Source organism: Schistocerca gregaria, chromosome X, assembly GCF_023897955.1.
Source record: "Schistocerca gregaria isolate iqSchGreg1 chromosome X, iqSchGreg1.2, whole genome shotgun sequence".
NCBI classification, from domain to species: Eukaryota; Metazoa; Arthropoda; class Insecta; order Orthoptera; family Acrididae; genus Schistocerca; species Schistocerca gregaria.
The window spans coordinates 492,853,172-492,877,066 of NC_064931.1; the positions used below are offsets into that span (position 1 = coordinate 492,853,172).

Genomic DNA, 23,895 nt, shown 5'->3' on the forward strand with positions numbered 1-23,895 from the left:
TTAAATTTCTGCAGAAAATATGTAGAACATTTACCATCTTTTGCCATATAAAACATTACTTAACAACGATTCTTTTTTTTGTTTCGTTTTGCATTACATTTAAAGTTCCATCATTGTGACTGTGCGCTCAGCTTGTCTGATTGTAGGACAGAGGATCCTGATTTGATCGCTAAGAATCATTTGTTGTTAGGATGACTAGAATTGGTTCACTTCCTGTATAAGGATAACAGGAGTTGCTTGGAGGACAAATAGTTACTACTTTTTCAAAAATGTAGCAGCAACAGTAGTGCTCGTGCTGCTATCCAGTGATACCTTAAGTCTAGGATGAAGCTGCAGTTTGTAAACAGTTTAATATCAAATAGGATGCTAGCACAATGGTGTTTGGTTTAGCATAAAAGTTCTTTCCACATTTGTAAATCCCTAATAAAGTGTTTAGGTCATTTCAGACATTATTTCAGGTTGTTCTACAAATTTGTTTTTTTACAAGTATCTTTAATTTTCATTTCTTCTGTTCTTAGAGTTGAACTGATCTAGGATGGCCCATAAAAAATAGCTCAAGCTACCAGGTTAAAATAGTTCATAAAATGTGTGCTCTATTACTTATTTGACCGTTCAATGTGCAGTTGGTGGGTGGAGACTCCCTGTAACTTTTGGATTATGTTGCTCTGCTTAAAGAGCAAGATATAGAGGGAAAGTTAACTGTCTGTTTTTACCCTAGAAACCTAAACCGAAATGTTTGGCCTAAGTGGCTATTCATGTAGTGCTCCCCCAAGACTTCAGCCAACAGCTTACAGATCTGTTGTGTAAGATTGGATGTTATCCGTCATTTTTACATTCAAAATTTCTCGTGTTATTGAAGTACATTTAATTTGGCACATACTCTCACTGTTTTGTGAGAGACAGAAGTATCTTAACAGCATATAATGAGTTGTTTCAGCGGTTTGATTTAATCATATTTTACTACAAAATTCTTGTCTGTGATGTTATATGATAATGTAGAAACTGCACAATATTTCCACAAGGCAGTGATCTGTCATATTCAACAGCTGATTTGCCTATTAAGAAGTGCAATGTATACCATAACTAGCTTCAAATATGCTGCTGCTTGAAGGAGAGGAAGGGCAGCAATGTCATCGTTGGGGAAAATAGCATACAGACCTACCCCCCCCCCCCCCCCCCCCCCTCCCCCCTCCACCTGCCCATATTTGAGAAGTGAAGATGAAAGTGCTGGTGAATGCACCTGGATAGTTGCAGTTGTGCCAACCCAAGCTGTCCTGGTTTCAAGCCACTATTGGTATTTCATATTGCATAATTCTTTCCTTCCAGCCTTAATGGTGCCTCCAGTACTGGTTCCCTCAACTTACTGATTTTTGCATACTTTACTGATATTACATTTGGTATTCATATTAATTTGTTTGCTGTATATATTTCATTGAGCAGGGTGTCCTGAAACTTGCCATTGAGACAACTAAACCTCATTGTAGAATAGAGGACAGCACTTACAACTGTAAAAGATGACACAGACTTACTAATTATGTTTATTGGCAAAAGGAACAGCACTGTTGTTATTTCCAAGATAACTTATGTTGTCAAAATGATGCATTTATTGTGGATATCTGCATATTATCCTCTGCTGAATGATAATATTCCAATAATACCATGAAAGGCATTCTTCCTCCTTAAGATCAGCCAGTCCCTTGACCATGTCTTAAAGATCCTGAGAATACAAGCACCAGTTCCACCAAGTCTTTATAGCAAATCAAAGATACATAAAGAAGGGGCTGCAGTTTGTGCCATTGTTATTAATATTGTGGTCCAACATAATACGTGGTGAAACATCTGGCTTTTCTATTGAGTCCTTGGGTTAGAAAATGTGAAGACAACATTGACAGTTCAGAAAACTTCATACATTGACTCAAGAACTTGTATATCAGTCAGAGATTTTAGTTAGTTTCCATGTAGTCGTATTTTCTTCAGAGCACTTTTATTTGATTCATTAAAACTTGGCTAAAACTGGCTAAGCTGGAAAACATTCTCGTAAATTTCTTCAAAATTTTGAATAAATGTGTGGTGTAGCTTTGGCTAACCTTTTGTCTGCTATATGTGTGTGTAAGATGTCAATGATTGTTCCGCAGTCAGTAGTACTGAAAATCGCATTTTTGTAGATACGTAGATGATACCTGTTGCGGTGTACGCACATGTAGCTGCAACACTATTTTTGTTCGTAGAATTTGAAAACTGTCTCAATTCTAACATTTGTTCACTACAGACGAGAAAAATGGAGAATGTCCTTTTTCTGTATGTGATAGTTTATTACAATAAAGGCAGTGGTTCTGGTCGCAGTATGTCTTGGAAGCCAACACATACTGCCTTGTATTTCAGATCTACCTGCTGTCATGACCCAACTTAATGTGATGGTACACTGTGGACACTTATTCATATAGCACAAAATATATTAGATTCTGAAAGCTTGTCAGCAGAGCTTAGCCACCTTGCTTTTATTCACAATGGGTATTCTGAGAAGCAGATTCATCATGTGTGTTGACCAACACACATTAAACAATGAGAGAGCAGCCAGAAGGTACAGAATTCAGCTGGGATAGTTTCTTGCCTTTGTTGGCTTCTCTTTTTAAAATGTGGCAGGATTTTCCAGAAAGCCCCAAATCAAATGTGTTGTCTGCTGCTAGTTTTGTAGATGACATCTTGACCTAAGTCCATCAGTAGATGAGAGATTCCTTATCAGCATGGGAAACCATACATTTGCCAAACATTTTATATGGTTAAAGACAGCTATGATGAACATCACTGTAGCACAAGACTAGATCAACCAGAAAAATCTGATGTTGTAGGTCAGTGTATACATGTGGGACACAACATGAAGTATGAAAAAGTTAAGATACTCTTGCCACCCTTTACCTGGTGTGACTTCATAATTAACTCCCTGCTGCATTATTTTCTTTGCAGTGGACAGCCTTTAATGGTCACCTCTCTGCCTTTTCAGTCAGTCTTAAGGCAGCAAATGCATGCAGGCCACAACACTAGTAGGGAGTGCCCACTGCAGGACAGATCGAAACAGGGACCATTATAGTTATCCCCTGTAGTGGATGCTATGCACCACAGGGTTAAATAGAAAGTTGAAATGCATAGTGAGCAAATTATACAGAAATGCAGGAAATCAGCTCAGTAAAACATGGGTATAGATCCTGGTGGTGTTAGGACTTCACCTGTCACAGATGAAGGAATTTGTTGAAAATATACTGACAAGACCTTGAAATGACAATCAAGCTAAAAACTGACCAAGATCGAACCAGGGACCCCATGATCTAGAGGCAGCAATGCTAGCCACTAAAGCGTCCATGGAGGATAGCTCCAGGATGTTGGGAGGGGGGATGGTTGTGGTGGAGCCGGGCAGGAGCTTGGAAGCGGTCTGAAGAACACACTAATTGTTCTGTGGAATCGTGTCACATACTAAGAATGATGGATAGAATTACTTTCACTGTCTGTTCATGCACTGAAAATGATACTCTCGTGTGAAAGTCCTTAAGCTGAGCCATCCACTCATGATATGATTCAGCACCGAGTTTCTGGAAACTGAAACATTTGTGTCAGATGGTTGAGTAAATTTGGATGTTTTACACTGATGAGTCAACGTGGAACAGATGACCCATGAATTCCAGTTCTGATGCCGTGATGGGTGCCAACCACTCAAAAATAAGTCCGTTTGTATGCTGCATCCTCTAAAGCAAAACTAAGACAAGATGTTTTATGTTCACTGTATCAGATTGTTCAGCCATGCTTACAGCCTAGCTAACTGCAACTCTGACAATGTGGGGTAAGACCCGCGCATGGAAACTCAAGTGGCAGACTCTGCGAGAGAGGCGCTCTGCATCGCGGTGTAGCTTGCTCGCCAGGTTTCGAGAGGGTGCGTTTCTGGATGAGGTATCGAATATACTGCTTCCCCCTACTTATACTTCCCATGGAGATCACAAATGTAAAATTAGAGAGATTCGAGCGCGCACGGAGGCTTTCACAGACAATCGTTCTTCCCACAAACCATACGCGACTGGAACAGAAAATGGAGGTAATAACAGTGGCACGCAAAGTGCCCTCCGCCACACACCGTTGGGTGGCTTGCGGAGTATGGATGTAGATGTAGATGTAGAAAAGCTGGTTACAGAGTCCTCATCATACATAAAAATATCTGCCAACTGAGGATATTGTCACAAAAGAAACCAGGTAGCGTTTAACAAAACTTGAAAATTTATTCAAAGTTCACAAAGATCCAGAACAAATAACTATATTAACAAAAGTTTGTGCTCTTCATGTCTTTGTGTGAAGTACCAACTAAACAGAACTACCAACCTCAATAACGGAAACAATATAACAAAACTTTACTCGTGATGCCTCATATCTGAGCAACACACAGTTTAGAAATAAACAATTTTTGGAAATTACAACACTGCCACGGTGCACTTGATGAAAGTCATTGAATCACAAATCACCTCTTAGTTTGCTGAGAAAACAGGGAGTAAAAGAAGAATATTGTCATATGACTCATGTTGCCTAACAAAGTCAAAGTACTGGAGTGAGTGGTTTGATGATCCTCTAGTACAGATGATGACAGATCGAAAGCAAGCCTCTTACTGAAGAAGTACTAATGTACTCGGCTCGTGGCCAGTTTCACTCACCTTGACAGAACCAGCTCGCTGTGAGTAGTGTCGGCCTAAATAATCACTGTGTGGCAGGATACATAGTGAACTATTTGCGGCACATGATCTGGTTTAAGGTAATGGTTTTGAATGATTGGTGACCCCAATTGGCACCGCTAGTGTTGCATGCTGGCCTGGCTTGTCACCGCAATGATGGCCTGGTGGTGGATGCGATCTTCCACAGGAGTTTGCTGTCAAAGTTCTGTTGGTGGAAGACAAGCTTTAACTTGTGCTGTGTGGTGGCCGTGCTGGCAACTGACAATACTGCCTTTCCTTGGCACGATGGCAAACATATTTGGAACTTGCTTTTCGTATTACTGTTTTTTACTTGTAGATCTATGAATTCTCTCCCATGGAGCTGCAGGGGGAAAAAAAGAAAGGGAGGAGGAAGAGGTAGGTGGTAGGTTGCAGGTTGCAGGTCATGTCTCATTGTATGGTATGTATTGGGAATCAAAATTGTGCAAATACACAAACAAGGAAGTGTCATTTCTTTGTGGTAACAAGGTAAAATTATCCAATGGGAATGTTTTGAATATTACCATGATTAGTAAACAAACATATAAGATTGTTAGTAGATGGCTCCTGAAGAAGATATAAACTGAAAGAATAGTAGTGGAGTAAAATAAATATACAAGTATTTGTGTTCAGAATGAGATTTTTCACTCTGCAGCGGAGTGTGCGCTGATATGAAACTTCCTGGCAGATTAAAACTGTGTGCCCAACGGAGACTTGAACTCGGGACCTTTGCCTTTCGCGGGCAAGTGCTCTACCAACTGAGCTACCGAAGCACGACTCACGCCCGGTACTCACAGCTTTACTTCTGCCAGTATCTCGTCTCCTACATTCCAAACTTTACTCCGCTGCAGAGTGAAAATCTCATTCTGGAAACCTCCCCCAGGCTGTGGCTAAGCCATGTCTCCGCAGTATCCTTTCTTTCAGGAGTGTTAGTTCTGCAAGGTTCGCAGGAGAGCTTCTGTAAAGTTTGGAAGGTAGGAGACGAGATACTGGCAGAAGTAAAGCTGTGAGTACCGGCCGTGGGTCGTGCTTCGGTAGCTCAGTTGGTAGAGCACTTGCCTGCGAAAGGCAAAGTCCCGAGTTCAAGTCTCGGTCGGGCACACAGTTTTAATCTGCCAGGAAGTTTCAAGTATTTGTGTTATTGCTGACCATGGTTGCAAATAACGGAACATCATTGCCCTGACAGTCAACAATAATAGTAATGTCAGACTTTTTCAGATTATGCAGTTGTGTATAATGAACTACTATCTGGAGAAGCTGCACAAATACACACTCAAATCTCAATGAGGTTTCAAAGTGGTGCAGAGATTGGCAATAGCGTATAAGGCTTTGTCTGTGGGAGAGTGTTGAGCTCCTGCATGTGGAGGCGTTAGGGTTCAAAGCCAGTGATGGGGTTGGCCATCCCAATGGCTGCTACCTATAGAACTGATTGCTTACAGGATGAATTGTACCCAAGAATATATTTTTACAATTTCATTTATCAAGATTTTGCATCACCACTCATATTTTGTTGCTGTTTACATGAATGGGTCTAAGTAGGAAGATATTATTAGTTGCTTTGTCGTGTTCTCTGACATTTTCGTCAGGATAAGGCTCCCAGAGCAGTTATCAATTTATTCTGCAGAATTTTTTTATCAATTTATTGTGCAGAATTGTTTGCTATCCTGTGAGGGTAGTGGAGCAGATGAGACAGTGTTATGACAAGAAATTCCTCATCTGCTCAGATTCCCAAAGTGCCCATTTCACTATTGGTCAGATGTACCCAGCAGATAGGATGGCACAAGAAGTGCAGGATGCTTTCCTTCTCTTGCTAAGGTAGGACAAGGAAATAATTTTCTGCTGGATCCCAGGGCACACAGGAATTCGGGAAAACGAACTCACTGATGTGGCTGCCAAGGTACACTTGCTCCCTTCCACGTACTGCTAGCTGTTCATTCTCCCTGCAGACTGTCATCTCATTTGTAACGAAGAAGACCTTGTGTTAGTACTAGGCCCAGATGCTAGACTTGAGGAATAATAATCTGTGTTCTATAAAATCTTCTGTGCAACCATGACTTAACGTACTTTCAATCACGATGAGTAGAAGTAGCTTAGAGTGAGACATTGCCCAATGACACATGACTTTCTCTTAGATCACAAGGAGGTCCCATTGTCGCAGATGTGAGATAGAGCTGTTAGTACAACATATTCTAATTGAGCGTCTTTTATGTGACAATCTGATACTTGATCTGGGTCTCCCACAGAACCTGCCATCTATATTGTGTGTTTTAAGTTTTTTCGATGTCTGGAATTTTGCCCCAATGTATTGAGATTTTGATGTGTCACAGAATGGCTCAGTCCTTCATTATTTCTAAGTAGTCATTCAGTCACAGTGATATGTCCTGTTTTTAACTGTGTCTCTACTGCTATTTTATCCTTGGCGTTAGCTAGTTATTCAGCTGTGTTTCATTGGAATTTTAATAAGGGCTTTTCTGCTGCTCACCTTCTCAGTCACCTTTCAACTCTTGTGGAAGAATGCAAATGGTTTTCCAGTTTATTGCTATTTTTAGTAGATTTTCACCACACTCATCTGTATATCATTGATGGAAGGACAGTGATGACCTTGCTGTTTAGCACCCTCACCCATAAATCATCATCAGATTGGCAATTTGCTTTGAATGTTCATAAATAAAAGTGGCACACCTCACAAAATGCAAATGCAATGATTCTAATATCAGTGAGTCCCAATTTGAATCAATTAATTTATATATACTTGAGTGTAACAATTTGCTGAGATTTGAAATGGAATTATCGCTTAGTCTCAGTTGTAGGTAAAGCAGATAGCAGACTTGGGTTCATTGATAGAATATTGGGGAGATTCAGATAGTCTACAAAGGATACTGCTTACTATATGCTTGTGTGTCCCATCTTAGAATATTGCTCAAGTGTGTGGGACTTACATGAAACAGGCCTAGCAGGGGATGCTCAATATACACAAAGAAGGGCAACATAAATTGTTACAGATTGTATTTTGTATGCTTTTGAATTTATTGAGTATGTCAGTCTTTGATTAACATTCAGAAAGTGTACTACACTGTGCAACTCCAGTTTCCACTTGAATCTAGTTTTCAGTAAATCTGGACTGTAAACTTTCCTGTTCATAGGTTGAGTCTGGACTGTCGTCATCTCAGCAGTCAGTCCACTCTGTTGATACACCACGTGCAAGCTGGGCGAGCTTTGATCTCCGAAGCTCTGTTAGTGACATGCTTATACCTTCATTGTTGGAGAGAGTGCCTCCAGAAACAATTGATCAACTGAATGAGGCAAAAAGACAAGACAACAGACAGGTAACAAGTTTATCCTTTTTAGTATCAATTTGATCTCGACACCATTTGCAATGTGTTTGAAATATTGTTGCAAAACATGAACTGCTAGCTCAATTCTTTTTTCTACTTGTCATACATTATGTTGGGCACTGGCACATGTGCCTTTGTCAAAATTACCTACAGTAAAGTTTTACGTTATATGATTGTGACATTAAAAATATGAAAATCTAGCTTCAAAAAAATTGGAAAATAAAATGATGTGCCTGAAGTCTGATGGGAAAAAGAGAGTATTAACTATTTTGCAGGATGGACTGTTCACCCTTTATCCTGTTCAAGATGAAGAAGAGATGATTGAGAAGCGAATCCCTGCTGAAATACCAAATGAGCACATGGGACACAGGATTTTAGTCAGGTGTTTGCAGCTCAGGTACTTAATCTTCTAGAGCTTCATGAGATGAAAATTGTGTGCGAGGATTAGCTTGTCAGCTTTTTAATGGTGCTCATTGCCAGTGCTAGTCATTTTGCTATTTTATAAAGTCATGTTCTAAGTTGTGAAACTCGGTTCACAGGATATGGAAGGTTCACTTCAAAAATTGTAGTCACTCATTTTCAAATTTTGTGTTTCAGTTATTAGCTTCATCATCATTAATATCTGACAAATTCTTCTATAGTTGAAATGTGTGTTAGTTATATTACAGTTGTTAACTTTATACATTATTGTCATTATTAGAGAATATGTGTCGCACAAATTTTAATGCTGTGTAGCTTGCACAACCAGCTATCATTGCATAGCCGAATTATCAGCAGTTGTACCTGGGACAATAAATTGCCACACATTAACAGTCCACGCAATTTACAAAAGTCACTTATACATTTTACTGGTTGAAACAGATAATTAATTTTTAGTTTAAGAGTCACTCTGTAGGCATGTCTTGTAGGTAATATATTGAGCTAAATTCATACTAGTAAACTCTCGATTCTTTAAAGAATCAAACTCTTTATAGGTCTGATTGCCTCACAATAAGAAAAGTTTGAAATTAAGCTTAAAATTTGTTGGAGGTTGCTAAGTGCTCTCATTCACAAATACTGGATGAATCTAGTTTGTATATGTGCATGCTGTCAGTTACACTGCCTCAAGACACACACAGTTTCTTTTTTGTAATACTTTTTTTGTTCTGTTACTTTTTACTATAAGATGATACATCTTAATTTGTAGAGTATGACAGCATTTAAAAATTTTTAATTTGGTCAATAATTATTCAAAATATTGAAAATCAAACTTTTGTTGCTTCTCGAGGCTGTTAGGTAGGCAACCTGTAACTGATACCAGATCAGAAATACAGACTGTTGTAAATTTTATACTACTAATGAAAATACATTGCAGTGGTCTCAGTGCTAGCAAGTTTGACCTGGCGTCACATCCTGTGAGTGTTCTTTGCTGTTGTTAAGATTAGGTGGGGAGTTTCGTCCAACTACCTGCAATGTGGTGCTAGATAGTAGGCTAGTTATCGAACTGGGAAACTCTATCTTTGAAATTCAGATAAAGGGGGATACAAGCAACAATAAATGTTAGCTGATTTGCTTTAATGTCTGTCTGCACAAACACTTTGAGAATACGAGATCTGATGAATTGATTAAGGTGTCTTGCTGATTAGCTGTTAGTCAACTCAGTCTCTCTTGCTGCTGCCTCTGTTATTACTATTGTGCATCTTGCACTATAAATTGTTATTTTACTTATGCTGTAATACAGTCCAAGTGGTGATTGCAGCTTCATTAGCAGCATATATAAGTGTTCTCCAGTGGACTCAGTTCCCACAAGTAGGAGAATAATGTCTGAAACAAACATCTGGAACTAAAAAAACACCTTCAGTCTGTTGGCATTAACTGTAAGGTACTTAATTTTCTGTAGACAGTTTATTATATATGTCCTTTCATTTATTAGTGTGTTTGGGCCTCACTGTTGGCTGCCTCTACCTTGTAAGCTGTTGTCAAACAACAGAACCTTATCACCAAAGTGCAACTCTTTAGGATTTAGTGACTTATTGTAATATTCTTTGTTCTTTAATTTGCTCTGAGCGTTCTCTTCTTCCACACTTTTGTGCATCTCCTTCATATGGTTCTTTAACTATGCCTCTTCATGCTGACCATATACAGTTGCTCTGTGTGGTTTCACATTATACACAAAACTGCATATTGAACCCAAATGTTCCAGTCTGTTTTGTGTTGTATTTACATAATGTTTCAGTATCTCAGTTTATATATGTTGCTACTTCTTCAGTGCACCATTTGTTTGAGGATGATAACTAGGAGAATGTACTTTTTCAATACACTACAGTTTACTTACTCTCTTCATGGTATCCTGTATGAAAATACGTCCTGCATAGTGACAGAATTCCATATCCAAGTATAATTTTCTCAACCAACATTTGGGCTATGATGTCAGCATCCTATCTTTTAATATGGACTTATTCAAAGGATCCTGGAATGTAAAAATACATCCATTTACTTGGTCAGTCTGGCTCAAAGATACTTGTTCTCACTTGGTACTTTTCTTTACGTTCACACGCACTCCCAAGTCTTGATGTCCTCACACTAGGGCTGTGATACAGTTTTATTATTACTGCCTTTGTGCACTCGTTTAGTTTTTTCCCTGATTCCTACTCATTTTTTTCCCACCAGCTGCAGTATGTACCCTGTTAATAAGCGTCTCGGGCACACGCTGTACAGTGGCTTGTGGAATGTGTATATAGATGTCGATACCGCTCTAACTTTAGGCTAATTTTCATTTGTTTTGATAGTGGGTTTGTTAAGTTATCTACCCGAGCTAAAGATTTAAATCTGCGCTTGTCAGAAATTTTCTGCCATTAATGTAAAAACTGAAGTATTTTACTCCCCAACTTATGGCTAACATCTTCAAACTTCTGTCAGTCTGTCTAGAAGTCATTTGCCAATAGGGCATGGCTTAAAAATAACATTTATTTTTGCAAGAATTCACATTTATCAATGGGTAATTTTGAAGTATAATTGTGGAATATAAGCCATTCAGAAATTTCCTTTAGCCACATATTGCGTTCCTCTAAGGTAGAGTTAAATATCACCATGTCATTTAAGTCAGTGAACAGTCTGTTGCCTTGTAGCCATGTGAAAACAGTTTATTAAATTCTGAAAAGTTTGTTGAGCTCATTTTGGGCTCATGGGCATACATTTACATTTGTTATTCTCCATATAGTGTGCTGAAATCCATATTTTTCTTGATTTTCTTCAGTAGGATCTGATTACAAACTTTTTTTTTTTTGTTGCTATATTAAGAGTCAAAAAGTATTTGCCTGTACTAAAACTGTCGAAGATGTCATCTACACTTACCAGTGTATGGACTAAATTTAAGGAAGGTTCATTTAGGCACCTGTAGTCAGCGACTGTACATTAGTTTCACTTTCCTTCATCTTGTCAGAATCCTTGTCAATGGAATTTTCCATTCACTTTTACTGGATACTATTATATCATGTTCTAACATTTTCTCAAATTCCTGCTGCAGCACTTCTTTTTGCACTTTAGGTCTGCTCTAGAGATGTAAACAGATAATTTACTTTCCACTTTGGGTAGCAGTTTGAATCCGACCTTGACGGCCTATGTGTGTGGTAACGTATCTCCTGTCAAGTAGAACACATAGCTGAACATTGTGCATAGCTCAGTAATGGCCATGTTTTCATACACTTTTAAATAACTGACATGAATATTCTCTGTCAGTGTATTTACTTGCACTTTTCACACACTTTTAATTAACTGACATGAATATTCTATTTCAGCTTTCTTACATGAACTTTTTGTTGTGGCTTGGTCATACTGACATGACACACTCGAAACAGTCTGTCCGTAGCTCATGATTTAGTGGTCAGCTTTGCTGCCCCTGGATCACACGGTTCCGGTTAAATTCCTGGTTGGGTCATTGACTTTCTCCACCTGGGGCCTAGATGTTTATGTTGTCCTCATCATTTCATCATCATTCAGGAAAATGGCAAGACTGGAATGTGCGTTTGTATGGGAAATGCCATTGAGCCCCCCACAAACCAAGTCGTCGTCATCTTCATCGTCGGCAGCAACAGCAACAGCAGCAGCAGAAGCAGAACAGTCCCTTTTTTGGCATTGGTTCCATGGCTGGCAGTGGGAATTTTACTGAACCATTCTCAGCTATAGTTTTCAATGTACTCATTACTCGTGAGCCTGATTCTGCTCATTTCCTGTTTTGGAGTGATTGTCACCCCTCTCATTCTACACATTTGTTTCTCTTGAGGACCTATTATCAGCTTCCTTTTTACTCGTATATGTTTCTCATCACTTCTTTTTATTTTGTCTGCTGCAGACACTGTTACCTGCCTGTATTGTAGGTTGGCAGCTAATTTTGGTTTTCTATGAGCCATTTGTTTCACATACAATCCTATTTTAAAAGAGCACACTCTTTTGTGCCAAACTTCATCTACAATCTTCTATTGATAACAAATTTCATCTGGGACTTTATGCCTTCCTGACATTCTAGCTCTGCAAGGGGATTATTGTTGCCATAGTCAGCTGTCAGTATTTTCCCAGACAAGATATAACCTACGTACGTATTTTCTCTGCATTTTGTTCTTTCTCTGTGCCTGGCATGCACACTCTGTAAGCGCTTCCATAGTGACCAGTTTGTTTTCATTTGAAGCATGTTACAGGCTTCAATCGCATACACAGGCTTATGTGCCTTGGCAAGTACCAATGGGAGCACCTTACTATGCTGCGGTCAATTTTCTACAGTTCCTGTAGAAAATGGTAGGCTCACTCGTGTATTATCTACCCTATTCCTCACTACTGCTGGCTCTGTCTTCCTTGCTTGAAGCTTTTTATATCTCTATTTTCATTTTGTAATCCCGCACTGCCACTTTGCACACTTATTTTTTTCCCTTAATGAAGCTGTTGCACTTGCCTCCATCAAAATTGATGTTGTTTCTCCTGCTAATTTCAGTTTTCTTAATGAGTATACACTAATGTTTTGATTCTGTCGCTATAAATACCATGAATGAATACAGCTTTATATGGCTTCCAGAATAGCACAGTGCTACCTACCAGCTCCAGCTCTTGCGGTGTGCCTTGAATGGCTTCTCTAAAGTGGTGGTACATGTGTAGAGTTGTGAGCACCATTACTCAAATAGTTCTCCACAAGACTAGAGCACACATCTTACCAAGTGGCACTTAAATGTATACCTAGAAGTTTTTTTTATCTGTTGAACTGGCTATCCTGGTTTTCACAAATCACAACCCCCCCCCCCCCCCAAAAAAAAAGTAAAATCGTATTACTCTGGATTTACAAGCTCAGTTGTTGATCAACTCATTCGGAACATTTTTATTGCTGTCAAATGCAACATTAACTTAAGTCCTTCCCACAAACTAACAATTTTTGACAGCAATATCTCGATTTCGCCTGTTTCCATCACTGGCGGCGGGGTATGTGTACTGCGCTAGAGGGCAGTTACGGCACCTTCTCGCGCACGCGTTGTGGGTCTTCTGCGGCCTATATAGGGGCCGCCGCTTGTGCTGGGAAGTCAGTTCCGGCGAGATCGTGCACCAGCACTCTCACCTGAAGATGGCGGCCAGTTGGACTGCGGAAATATTGTGTCATGAAGACGTTATGATCCGGCTGCATACCCGAGAAGAATATTATCAACTAATATATTGCCTACTGGCTGCCTCTTACCTGTCTGCCCTGTTCTATGCTTTACTATCATTGTCCTGTGACGCTCCTCCTAGGTTGTTTCACTTGTAGGATGAAGACATGGAGCTACTAGGATAACTGCCTTGGCGTACAGTCTTCATTGAACTGGAGCATTTGTTCTGGCTTTTTCTTCTCTCTTCTTTCTTTCCCATTTGCTCTGCTCCCTCTGCAAACCAGCATGCATTGTTATTGGAATGAAAGGGCCATGGTGTCTTTTACCTATTGTCGAGCTGGTCTGATATTTTTAAGAGATTTGTGACCTCCTCCAATAATTTGTAGCAGGTAGTTGGTGCTTAACTGAACCATCAACAGCAACCACCCTACACCTGACACCATAAAATATTGTTTATTCTTGCCTCAAGCAATCAGTCTGGATATTTTATGACAGTAAGCAGGGAGGTCCATCAAAGAAGTTACTATGTGAGGGTAGATAAGATAGTCCTGGAATTAGGAAACTCGTCTCTGAAATTCAGACATTTGGAAGTATGAAAAACAAATGTCAGCTGAACAGCTTTAGTGTTAGTCTAACAAAACCCTTGAGGATACAGGATCTGACTACAGTTTAGAGACAAGGTCCATTCAGTGTAGGTACGCATGGCTAGGTATTGAACAGCAGAGCTAGAGCAAGAACAAAATCTGGTCCAAATGATCAACTGGCACAGAGTCCCTGTAAACTGATTTACCCCCCCCCCCCCCTCTTTGCAGTTGACACATCTATGATGCATATGTGATCGTGGCATATTCCACCACACTGGAGCTAATGCCCAGTTGCTGTGACTACAGTAAACCTACAGGTCCAGCTGCCAAGCTGGGTATTGGTTTAATATTGCAGGTCAACAAATATTCTCATGTGACTTGCGTACCATGACCACTGGAGTTGCAGTTGCCAAAAGCAGAACTATCTGCTACACTGATATTATTGCCACTCTCTAGAGTCTTCCTCCATATTGCTGGAATGGTGTGATATTAGAAGCAGAAGCTTCATTCAGCTTGCCTTGTTTTTGGAAAACCTTGTTGCAGGAGCACAAGCACACCTACTCTTTGCACTTAAACCTATACCAACATACACTACACCCCTTCCTGATCTGTTCAAATATTTGTCTATGTAAAATGCCAAAGATAAACAGCAATTCAGTATGAACGTAAATTATTTTTGCGTTATATAAGAACCTTGTATTTTCGTCATTTTTTTCTGTTTTCCGTGGTTCCTTAGTTGCTTCAAAGTTTTTGGAGTTATCCTCTGTCTATGCAACCAATTGAAGGAAGTTTGTTTATTACCATACATGTTTTGCTTATTTTATTTGTGAAGCATATTCAGTGGCAATTTTCAGTGCTGTTAGCCCATGTATGTGGTCCTGAAGATGTGATCATTAGTCTCCATACTCCAGTTGGCTGATTTCCGGCGTTCTTTCAACCACATTTGATTCAACACATCGCACACATCAAATGTGGGTGAAAGAATACTGGAAATTGGCCAACTGGAGCATGGAGACTAATGAACACATCATCAGGACTACACAAATGAGCTAACACAGCTGGAAATCGCCACTGAAAATGCTTCACAAATAAAAGAAGGAAGCAAAATGCGTGTGGGAACAAACAAACTGCCTTCAATTAGTTCCATAGACAGAGGATAACTCCAAAAACTTTGAAGCAACAATTTGTTTGGTAACTTGCTCTTTGCAATAATTAGGGCAATTCATTAATTTTGGAACTTAGAGTGATTGAAAGTTCTATACTACTTGTTACTACTACCACAATATTAAATGGTGACAAATAGTTATTGATGATTCTTATGTGACCAAATATATAATGAGCCTGGCATTTAGTTTGCCAAATTGTCTGCAACAGGTATATGTATGTACTCTAGACTTTTGATATTGCAAGTTACCACTGAATATTATTCCTATTATATTAAAGAACGGAAAAGTGCAAAGATTTGCAATATTTGATGTCCTTTTAAAATTCAGTAGTGGACATCTGAGACTGCTCCGTAATAATGTAATAAATGACTTCTTGTTCTCATGAACACATGCAGGAAATATCTTCCCCTGCACATGATCCTGTGAGATGTGAAAATGTAACATTCAACTGTAAATTGATAATTGCTGTTTACAAGTAAATGAAACCACTATTTAATTTTAATGTCTTGCTCAGAAAGACTCTTTGTATGTCTGAAAGGCTGATAAATGTGTAACAAAAACAATTATTTTGTAAGTTGTTAAGAAATAGAATTGATTATATTTATAGTAACCACAATATACCACAGCTCTTTTGCTTTTGTTGTTGTAGGACACAGTTATCTTAATGTATATCATTTCTTTGTCTTTTTGAGTAAATAGTGGTACTGTCATGATTTGTTTTCAGGCTAGAATTGGAAGTTGAACCAATATTTGCTTCAATTGCCTTGTATGATGCCAAAGAAAAGAAGAAAGTATCAGAAAACTTTTATTTTGATATGAATTCAGAAGGTCTGAAGCACATGCTGTCTTCTCATATTCCCTACAGTGACACAAGCACTCTTAGCAGGGCATGTGTTTTTGATATCACATATCCTTCTTCTGATCTGTTTTTTGTAATCAAATTAGAGAAGGTGTTACAGGGTGACATAAATGACTGTGCTGAACCCTATATAAAAGATGACAAGGTGAGTGAAACATGTGGCAACATTTCAAAAATATCTTGTATTTGAATAAATTGATGACTACATTAGCTTGTTCCCACTGCATAGAATGTAAGTGATTCGTTAATTTTATTGTGCATTTGATTTTATTTAAGCTCTGTGTGAGTCTCTGTAGAATGGGAAAAGGGGGAGCCTCTAGGAGATAACATCTGCTGTGCTGTGCTTCAAAATATGATCAGTGCTGATCTTTCATTCTTTTACTAAATCGCTTAAAGCAATATAACCCTCTAGACACTACTTTTGATAAGCTGTTTAAAAGTTCTTAAAAATAGGCAAGGGATTTGTAAACATTGCCATGCTTTGTTTGCTAAGAATTTAATATTCATTGTACATGGATACCATTTATGCTGCCCTTTTTGTTTGAAGCAAGATATTCTCCTTTACCTGTACTAGCTGAGGTAACACAGTAATTACATTTCTGGATTCATACTATGTGTGACTGAGATTCAGATCCCCCATTGCATCAGTTTGATTCATGTCTGCCAGACTGTAGAATTTGGTTGTGGTGTTGGTGCCCCCCGCCCCCCCCTTTTTTTTTTTTTTTTTTTTTGAGAAGGGGGGAGAGGGATGAATTCCTTCTAAACAATAAATATTTATGAAACTTTTGGCATGTTGATTGAGTGCTTTATTCACTCTAAACAACATTATCAAACAGAGCAGATATGGTTACTGGAAACAAAAAGTATTCTAAGATGCCCTAATCTTACGTTAGCCAGTGGAACAAAACTTTTCTCTAAGCATACAATACTGGCAATTTGTGAATTATTGTAATCCTGCTGTCTTCCTCCTTTACAGAGTCGTGAGAAACTGAAGACCAATGCTGTTACTGCTTGTGAACGTCTAGGGAAGTACAGGATGCCATTTGCATGGACTGCGATATATGTAATGAATGTCATTGATGGTGTCAACAGTTTAGAAAGAGAAAGCGGAAGTGACAGAGAAAACACAGGATCATATAGCTTAGGTAATTTTCTCCACTTTTGAATGTAAAATAAATCATTCTGCCAAGCAAATATCTCGTTGTCTGCCATTTTATCTTTAATGTAATAAGATTCCCAATCACAAGCTAGATGTTGATTGACTCTTGAAGAAAAAAAGATGATGATGATGATGATGATGATGATGATGATGATGACAATGAAGAATTCATCTGCAACAAAAATAATTCATTTCAAATATTTACATTGGTTGACTGTATCATGCATGTGCTACCCAAGGGTGGTCAATCTTTCCCTTGTCCACAGTTCAGTAGTAGCTGTGCATACAAGTCTACAGATGATTCCTATGCAGATCCACATAAAAATCTGTGCAGTAGTTGTAATGGATTAGGTATGTTGCTTTCAAATGTTTGTGAAGGGATGGGCTGTATCAGTGAGTTGACTGAAATAGTGTGTGTTCATTACTGGTCAGTATATGCATCTACTTGCAAGATGTATGGAATACATTCCCCAGTGTACCTTACAGATAATGGTTAGGATCTGATGCAGATGACAACCTGATCTCATTTGCAGGAAGAAACTAGGAGAATGCATTGAACGATTATTAGAAGATGGATATAAGCTCTGGGGTTCTAGGGACATTGGGAGAATGCTGTGAGACTGGCCATCTTGCACATACAGCAAGCTCCCAGTTGTCCGGATTAATGTGTATCAGAGACAGCATGAATAACTGAAAAAACACAATAATGCAAAATACATGTTATTTCCAGGAACTGCTATTTTGTGTTTTTACAAAACGTGCTGTCACATCCGAAAGTCACTGAATTACTTGGTGTTACTGGCCAGAAACAGAGTATTGTACATTATCAGATTTTAGCTTCCAGAAAATGGAGTGGCAAACATGTAGACGAGAACCTGGCTGCAGAAAGGTTACAGGGGTGGAGTCCTTGCAGATATCGGAGGACAAATGGGAAACAACTTTAAAATATTTTTGGGGTGTCCAGTGGGAAAGCAGAAGGCACCTGTGTAATAGTGTATTCTAAATAAAAATAATATTTTGATTCTTACAGAATACTTCAGGGTCAGTTTAGTTTTTCAAAAATCATGTAACTATGGACAGATAATCTGCTCTCAGTCAGGAGCTTATGTAGTTATAAATGCACTGCAGAGTGTGGTCCACTACTTTTGTGTAAATGATGCATTGGGCATTTAATGGATTGACTGTACGTCATTCATCATCTCACTGACAATGTCCATTGAGCAATCAAAATTGGCATTAGAGCACCACCAGTATGTGGGGCAAATTATTAATATTGGTGTGATAGATGTTGGATGCAGAATATTGCTGTAGTTGTAGTTACTTAATACTAATGCCTCAAGTTGTAGCTGTAGTATTGTGGTCTCCGTAACATGTCAGTCATACCCAAAAATATGCATGAGGAGCTTGTGATCTGTAATCAGTGTGACAAGTGACCTGTAAACATAATCACCAAGTGAGGTGGCTCAGTGTTTAGCACTTTGGACTTGCATTTGGGGGAAAGATATGTCAAATCTCTGCCCAGCCACCCAGATTTGTGTTTTCCTTGATGTTCTCCATCTCTAATGTCCTCATTGTTTATAGATCATTAAACTCTCAGTTTTCCTCCCTAAAAATATAATTATGGAATTTTACGCTAATGCTCATTTTTCCAACCTGTGAATAGTTCATTTAAGTCATTATGGCAGTATTGTCATCACTGTACTCTACAAGATTTCCGCTTAATAATGACATGATGAATTAAAGCAGTAGAAGTGAAGTTTTCCTGGTGTAATGAGTAATGCATTAAGTTTTGGGATTGCAGCACAATGATGTCAACATCTTGCCACAGTATTTTAGCTGACAACAATTCAGTCATATTCAGATGAGTGACACTGTGTCAAACACTCTCCTGAAGATGGCTGAATGGCTGTCAGCTGAAATTTCATAGTAAGATGTCAACTTCGTCTGGATGTGATCCCAAAATCTCATGGAAAAGTACTTAATATCTATCTAGAGGATTTTGCCCCAAAGGGTTCTTTGTGTGGTGATCTTATTAACATATGTGCCACTTGAAATGAAATTTCTAGGTAGTTTGATAATGATGTGAGGGTGAGGGTTACCATTAGTTATTGGATGGTCATTAAATGGAAATTCATTGACCGCACCCTATCCTGTTTTGACAATAGAGTCCAAGTGCTTGACTGCTGGCTTGGTAACCTGTCACTTATCTATGCTGCAACACAGACTTGTCTGCAGTAGTTATATAAGAAGAAAATATTGCAAGAATTGTGCTAGTGAACTATGATGTTATTGAGGTATTTTATACATTGATGTACATTACATACGAGGGTAAGTCAATTATTATCTGTAAAGTAGGTATAAAATTTTATTGTAATCAAATAGGAAACTTACAAGAACATCATTTTATGACATAGTCTTCTTGTGTTTCAATGCACTTGGTCCAACGTTGTACAAGCTTCATGATGGCCTCATAAAAGAAGGTTCTCTGTTGAGCTGCACCACTTCTTTCACTGCTTCATCTGAGGCAAATCGGGGGCCCCTTAATGCCTGTTTGAGTGGACCAAACAAGTGATAGTCAGAAGGGGCAAGATCGGGGCCACATGGAGGATGATCCAGTACTTCAAATTTGAGTTTCTGGAGCATTTCAGCAGTGTGGGCAGCTGTATGCAGACGGGCATTGTCGTGCAACAACACAACACCTTTTGACAGCAATCCTCGGTGTTTGCTTCAAATTGAAGGCTTTAGCCTGGCAGTAAGCACCTCACTGTAATGTACACTGTTTATTGTTGTGCACCTTTCCCCACAATGTTCCAGTACTGGACCTTGTGCGTCCCAAAAAACTATAAGCATCAGCTTTCCCGTGAGTGGTTGGGTCTTGAATGTTTTCTTTTATGGCGAATTTGGCTGTTTCCATTCCATACTCTGCTGTTTACTCTCCTGCTCATGATGATGGATCCATGTTTTGTCACCAGTAATATCCTGTCTAAGAAGTTGTCCCCTTTTTTTACCATAGTGATCCAAATCTTTTTTGCAGATGTCCAAGCACGTTTGTGTATACAACTGTGCGAGTTGTTTTGGGACCCATCCTGTACAAACTTTATGAAACCCAAGTCTGTTGTGGATGATTTCATAGTTAGAACCATGACTAATTTGCAGACGATGTGCCACTTCGTCAATAGTTAATTGTCTGTCTAAGAGAATCATTTCATGTTAATGCTCAATTGTTTCTTTATTTGTGGCGGTAAACGGTTGTCCGGCTCCTTCATCGTGTGTGACACTTGTGCAACCATTTCGGAATTTTTCAATCCATTCGTAGACACTCTGTTGTGGCAAAACACTGTTCCTGTACTGTACCGAAAGTTTTTGATGAATATCGGCCTCTGATACACCTTCCGACCACAGAAAACAAATCACTGAATGTTGCTCTTTTTTGTGCAAATAGATAATGGAGCAACCATGATTAACAGCACAGCAGCGATAACAAAACTAACCTAGTGGCTTGAAAATTACAAAGATATAAAAACAAATAAACAAAGTATGCATCATCAACAAAAAATGACAGTTCTACCAAAATAACCAAAAATATAATTAAATTGCGGATAATAATTGACTTACCCTTGTAAAATCATTTCTGGAAAATGCTGGGAAGTGTGCAGTGCACTTGCAGTAGTGAAGGGCAGCATACAATATTAGCAGAAGCCAAAATGAAATGTAAATGGTTATCAAATTCTATGATTCTTGATCTAGAGATAACTGAAAATTTTACTTCAACTGAATTAATTTCTGAGAAGTAGCAACTGCCTGTCATACAGGAAAAAACTCCTCTGGGCATGACAAAACGTAAGCATCTATTATGGACTGCACTTGGACAGCTGCCTTGAGATTGCCATAGATTTGTACAGAACAGTCTGATTTAACAACTACTATGATTCTGACAGCTCAAATAGTGGACAGAATTCCACATAGTTTCTCTTTTACCAATTAATTTAATGTCTTGCAAACCATGTTGTGAACGGTATATGTTACAGGATGTACCCTAGACAAAGGTGGGATGGCATTAACAAGAAAGGAGATATGAACACTCGTAATTTTTTGTGCCTTTGAGGTCCTATTGCAACAGAGAAAGGAATTTTATGCTTATGTTTATTTTGTTAAATTATATAACATCATATCACACCCATATTGAATTGACTGCAATAAACTGAAAAGTGTTAAATGAATCCAGCACATATTGGTTGAGATGGTCTCTTATGATAATGCCTGCATATAAGTGATTGCACTGGGTCTGGAGCAGATGGGACACCGAAGTTGACATATTTTGCAACTTGGTAGTCCATTGTTAACGAGATTTTCCTGATTTTTTTTCATACAGTTGGAGAATAGAACATGCTTAGACATCATGCAGTCTCTAGTACTGAGCTTAGTTTTTGTGAAATTTCATGGATATAATAGTGTTACTGATTGACATCTGTTACTTGAGCTACTACTATGTAGTGACATCTCTATATGGAGTAGTTCTTCCACTGTTCCTGCTCACAGTCAAATACCATGAAAGCTATGAAAGTAAATAGAGCTAAAGAAGCGACAAGGACAATTGATACTCATTCTGCTCTGAATTTCAGAATAATCTATACCATATTAAAGGTGAAATCTGCCCAAACCTCTGCAAGAGGACAAACAACAACACTGCTAGGTTCCCAGTTTCTCATCACCAGTTTTGTTCTAACTTCATCAAAATAAACCTAGACAGTTTTAGAATGGACAACAATATTTTATCCTTACACAGAAGTCAAGAACAGTACAGGCATTGCATAGAACTACAAAAACTGAATGAAGATAGTGAATATGAAAGAACTAATCACTGAAAACAAGATTTTCTGTGTGCTGTGACAAGGTAAGGCTCAATACTGAGAAATGTGAAGACAGTAGGTATGATGCAGTTGGAATAAACCCAAGCAAATGACTCGATGGAAGTTACAGTTCAGTCCCAAGACAGTGAATGTAGTTAAGAGAGATCTTGCGCAGTGTATAAAAAATCATAGTACGATTATTGTTCCTTCTATCATTAATGACATATATCCAGATAGAAAACTCTTAACAAGTGTGCTGTGCAATGTGACCATCCTTGTTGAATTAGTGTCCTTCTTTGTATTTGTTGATGAGGAAGCACTGTTGGTGTTTTATGCTGATGACCTACTGCTTCACACACACACTATTTTTAAAGGTTACACTAAAAGTCAAAAGAGCATTGTAATGTAAATGAACTTTGCAATTGTCAAAGATGGCAACACAAGTTACATTTTAGACAAGACAAAGTAACCCCTAAACAAATTTCCAAATGGTTATTCATGATACTATTTTGTCTTTCATTGTCTCACGAAATTTTTGTCAAAGAAACTGAAATATTAAAACAGTTATTATAAAGGAGTATCATACCAATACAGGTATCAATAAAGAAACTGACCTAACAGTTATTCAGTAAACCAAATCACTATAATAAGTTCAAGTAGTCTGGACTATATAGAGTCAACTACCAGTACTGTGACTGCTTATGTGTAGTTCAGGCTTGGAGGATTGTTTTCATGCTAGATTCAAAGAACACTTTGCTGCATTCCATCTAAAACATAAGAAGTTAGCAATCACAGACTATCTAGCAGAAAAATGCCACAAAACTGACTACATGGAAACAGACTGAAAGGTATAACATATTTATCTAAAAAGATCTCAAACTAGACAATTCTGAAACCATTTAAAAACACAAGTTTCTCATGTCACATTCTTAGACTACTTCAATGAATAGATTAAAAATAAATGCACCAGAATCCTAAAGAAATTAAATGAATTCTTCAAATGTTCAGTGGTATTCATCTCGAGTGATCTGGATGGCGAAATCATTCACTCAAATTGTCCATCCCAATGTTCTGACATGGTGCATTGTCATCCATAAAAATTCCATTATTGTTTGAGAACACGAAGTCCATGAATGGCTGTAAATGGTCTCCAAGTAGCCAAACATAACCATTTCCAATCAATTATCAGTTCAGTTGGACCCCACGACCCAGTCCATTCCATGCAAACACAGCCCACACCGTTCTGGAGCCGCCGCCAGCCTGCACAAAGCCTTGTTGACAGTTTAACTCTATGGCTTCATGTGGTCTGTGCCACACTCGGCCCCTATGATCAGCTCTTATCAAGTGAAATCAGGACTCATCTGACCAGGCCAAGGTTTTCCAGTCGTGTAGAGTCCAACCGATATGGCCACAAGCCCAGGAGAGGCGCTGCAAGCAATCTTGTGCTGTTACCATACAGCACTGTCCTAATGGATATATACGTTGTATGTCCCACATTGATTTCTGTGGGTATTTCAAACAGTGTTCTTTGTCTATTAGCACTGAAGACGACTGTAAGCAAATGCCTTTGCTCTCAGTTGTTAAGTGAAGGCCATTGGCCATTGCATTATCCTTA

The 23,895-nt window shown here is 38.6% G+C and overlaps 1 protein-coding gene across 1 annotated transcript in view; it reads left to right on the forward strand.

The window, feature by feature from the left end:
• Positions 1-23,895, forward strand: part of LOC126298468 (dedicator of cytokinesis protein 7) — a 241,019-nt gene that overhangs the window by 48,865 nt on the left and 168,259 nt on the right. Inside the window, exons 5-8 of the mRNA XM_049989801.1 lie at positions 7,868-8,050; positions 8,335-8,456; positions 16,137-16,416; positions 17,248-17,416. Coding sequence (XP_049845758.1) covers positions 7,868-8,050; positions 8,335-8,456; positions 16,137-16,416; positions 17,248-17,416 — 754 coding nt within the window. The remainder of the gene's footprint in view (positions 1-7,867; positions 8,051-8,334; positions 8,457-16,136; positions 16,417-17,247; positions 17,417-23,895) is intronic.